Source organism: Mesoplodon densirostris, chromosome 12 (genome assembly GCF_025265405.1).
Source record: "Mesoplodon densirostris isolate mMesDen1 chromosome 12, mMesDen1 primary haplotype, whole genome shotgun sequence".
NCBI lineage: Eukaryota > Metazoa > Chordata > Mammalia > Artiodactyla > Ziphiidae > Mesoplodon > Mesoplodon densirostris.
The window spans coordinates 100,233,044-100,235,612 of NC_082672.1; the positions used below are offsets into that span (position 1 = coordinate 100,233,044).

Sequence of the window (2,569 nt, forward strand, 5' to 3'; positions counted from 1 at the left end):
AATGACAGGCATATTAAGAGCTGTATTACTGCTGTCTGCGTTGTCTTCTCCATCAGGACATTTCATCTTGACTATTTGCACATCTGATAGACTATCAAGAAATGCTTGGAGGTCGATGCCATTCAGCACAATCCGATTGTCATAAAGGTGCCCATTGGACTTAAAATCGATGACGGCTTTTTTCTTCAGGTGAGGGAACATATTAGCATGATCTCCAATAAAGAACGTATGGGGCATATAAGCCAGTTTCTCAGAATACTGCTCAGCAACTTCAGCAGGTGATGTTTCCTGATCAGTGATGATATAATCCATGAAAAGCATGCCACTGGTCCCAGGGTACCCCAGCCACATTGCCTGAATAGGAGCTGGCCTGAGAGCAAAGAGTTCATTTCGAGCACCCCTGCTCTAACCATTCATATTTACAAGGATGTGTATACCATCTTGATGGATGCGATCAGCTGCTTTCCCATTGCATGGAATCTGAGAAAGATCAGTGAAATGATTGGCTTCTGCCATCACCTTCGCTCGGCAGTTTGTGCCATCATGTGGGCTCAGGGCATAACAGAATATCTCAAATTTATCAGAATTGTGCATGTCTGGAATAGACTGCATAAGGTGAGAAGTAGGATGGTTCCCAAAGTCAGAACTCACGTATCCTACATGCAGTCGACTGTCACTGAGCTTCAAGTCTTTTGGATGTTCATATGGTGGTTTATGAAGGGCACTTATATTAGCCAAGCAGAGGTTCCCATGCCTCTCAGCAATAGCCTTTCTGAAGCCATGAGGAAGAGGATAGAGCATACTATGATGAGGCTGCACAGAAGGCAACCTATTCTTCTCCAACTGGTCAGCCACAATGCTGACCAACTTCTTCATTCGCTCATCATAGTCTGTCCAATCACAGACAACCTGCAGGCAATGAGCCAAATTACAATAAGCGTCAGGAAAATCAGGTTGAAGCTTCAGAACAGTGCGATCAGAAGCAATTGCTTCTGGAATATTCCCTGAATCCTGGTGAATGGAAGTCAGATTGCTGTGGGCATCCGCAAATGCAGGGTTGATCTGAACGGCACGAGTATAACACTGCAAGGCTCCCTGAACATCCTGCATCTCCCATAGAGTGTTTCCCATATTACAGTACGCATCAGCAAAGGTAGGACTGATTAGAATAGCCTCCTTATAATGCATCAGAGCTTCGTGCCGTTTTCCCTGCTGCTTCAATACACTTGCTAAATTTGAATGGGCATCAGCAAAGTCTGAGCAGAGCTCTAATGCTTTACGATACAAGCGAACTGCCTCTTCACTGTTTCCCTGTTCTCCTTTGATATTGGCTAGGTTATTCAGAGAGTCTGCATGGGTGGGACACAGCCGGAGAGCTGTATGATAACAATCTTCTGCTTCAGCAACACTGCCCTTCTCTTTGAGAGCATTGGCTAGGTTGCAGTAAGCATCAGGGAAATGTGGTTGCAATTCAATAGCTCGCCTGTGGGTGTCTATTGCCAGATCCACCAGGCCTTGCTCGTAGTATACACAAGCCAGGTTGCCATGTACCACTGCATGATTTGGACTCAAGCTTAGGGCACGAAGGTAAGCTGCCACAGCTCTGTCAAAAATCCGTGCCTCATTGAAGACATTTCCTGAATTCATATAAGCATCCAGAAAATTGGGGTCAAGGGTGACAGCCTTTTCAAAGTGATGAATTGCAAGCCAAATCTCCCCTTGTGCATTGAAAACACAGCCAAGATTACTCCAAGCTACTGCAAAGTTCGGTTGCATCTCAATTGCTTTCAAATAACATGCCTTGGCTTCTTCTAAGCCACCCAGGGCTTTGAGCAGGTTCCCCAGGGCACTGCGAACACAGTACAAAGAAGGATTGTACTGAAGAGCAGAGACGTAAGCTTGTACTGCCCCTTCCATGTCGCCTGCTGCTACCAAAGTGGCTGCCAGGTTAATAGAACCATCGATGAAATCTGGTTTGATACGCAATGCATGCCGGTAATGCTCAATTGCTTCCTGCAACTGCCCTCTTTCCTTGTACACTTTCCCCAAATTTGAATAGGCTTCTGCCAGAAGAGGGTTCTGTTTAATTGCCAGAGTACTAAAGTGGGCAGATCTGTCCAGCCTTCGACACTGGAAGTGTATAGATGAAAGCAATAAAAGTACACCAGTATTGCCTGGCTCTTGTCTCCAGAGCTGCATGCAGTGTCTCTCAGCTGTCTCAAAATCTCCTGCCTGATATTCTCGATGTGCCAGCTCAGCTAACCCTTGGAAGGAAAGCATACGTTTCGTTAGTTCTGTGCTCTCGGACACGTTGCCCATGGAAGACGCCATCTGGAGCTTCTGGAGAGAGTGAAAAAAGGGGGTAATGGAGTCCCGCTGCCGCCACTACTGGCAAGAATGTTTCTAGTGGTAGCAAACACGAGCGCAGCAGCCGTACCACTGCTTTGGCACGCGTAAGCAGCGGCAACAGTTACAGGCACCGAACCTTAGGAACTATGGTTGGCCATCTACCTCTCATGCTCTTGAAATCTTAATTCTTAACCCTACCCTCTTCCACCATTTTTCTCCT

General features: G+C 46.4%; 1 protein-coding gene across 1 annotated transcript; it reads right to left on the minus strand.

Moving 5' to 3' along the window:
- Nucleotides 1-405: 405 nt before the first annotated feature.
- On the minus strand, nucleotides 406-2,331 carry LOC132499908 (UDP-N-acetylglucosamine--peptide N-acetylglucosaminyltransferase 110 kDa subunit-like). Its single transcript, XM_060114572.1, has one exon. It carries the CDS (start codon nucleotides 2,329-2,331, stop codon nucleotides 406-408), a length of 1,926 nt encoding a protein of 641 aa, XP_059970555.1.
- Between the last annotated feature and the right edge of the window lie 238 nt (nucleotides 2,332-2,569).

What these genes read in the sequence shown, in the direction of transcription:
- LOC132499908 (XM_060114572.1), bottom strand. Translation starts at nt 2,331, where the DNA reads ATGGCGTCTTCCATGGGCAACGTGTCCGAGAGCACAGAACTAACGAAA.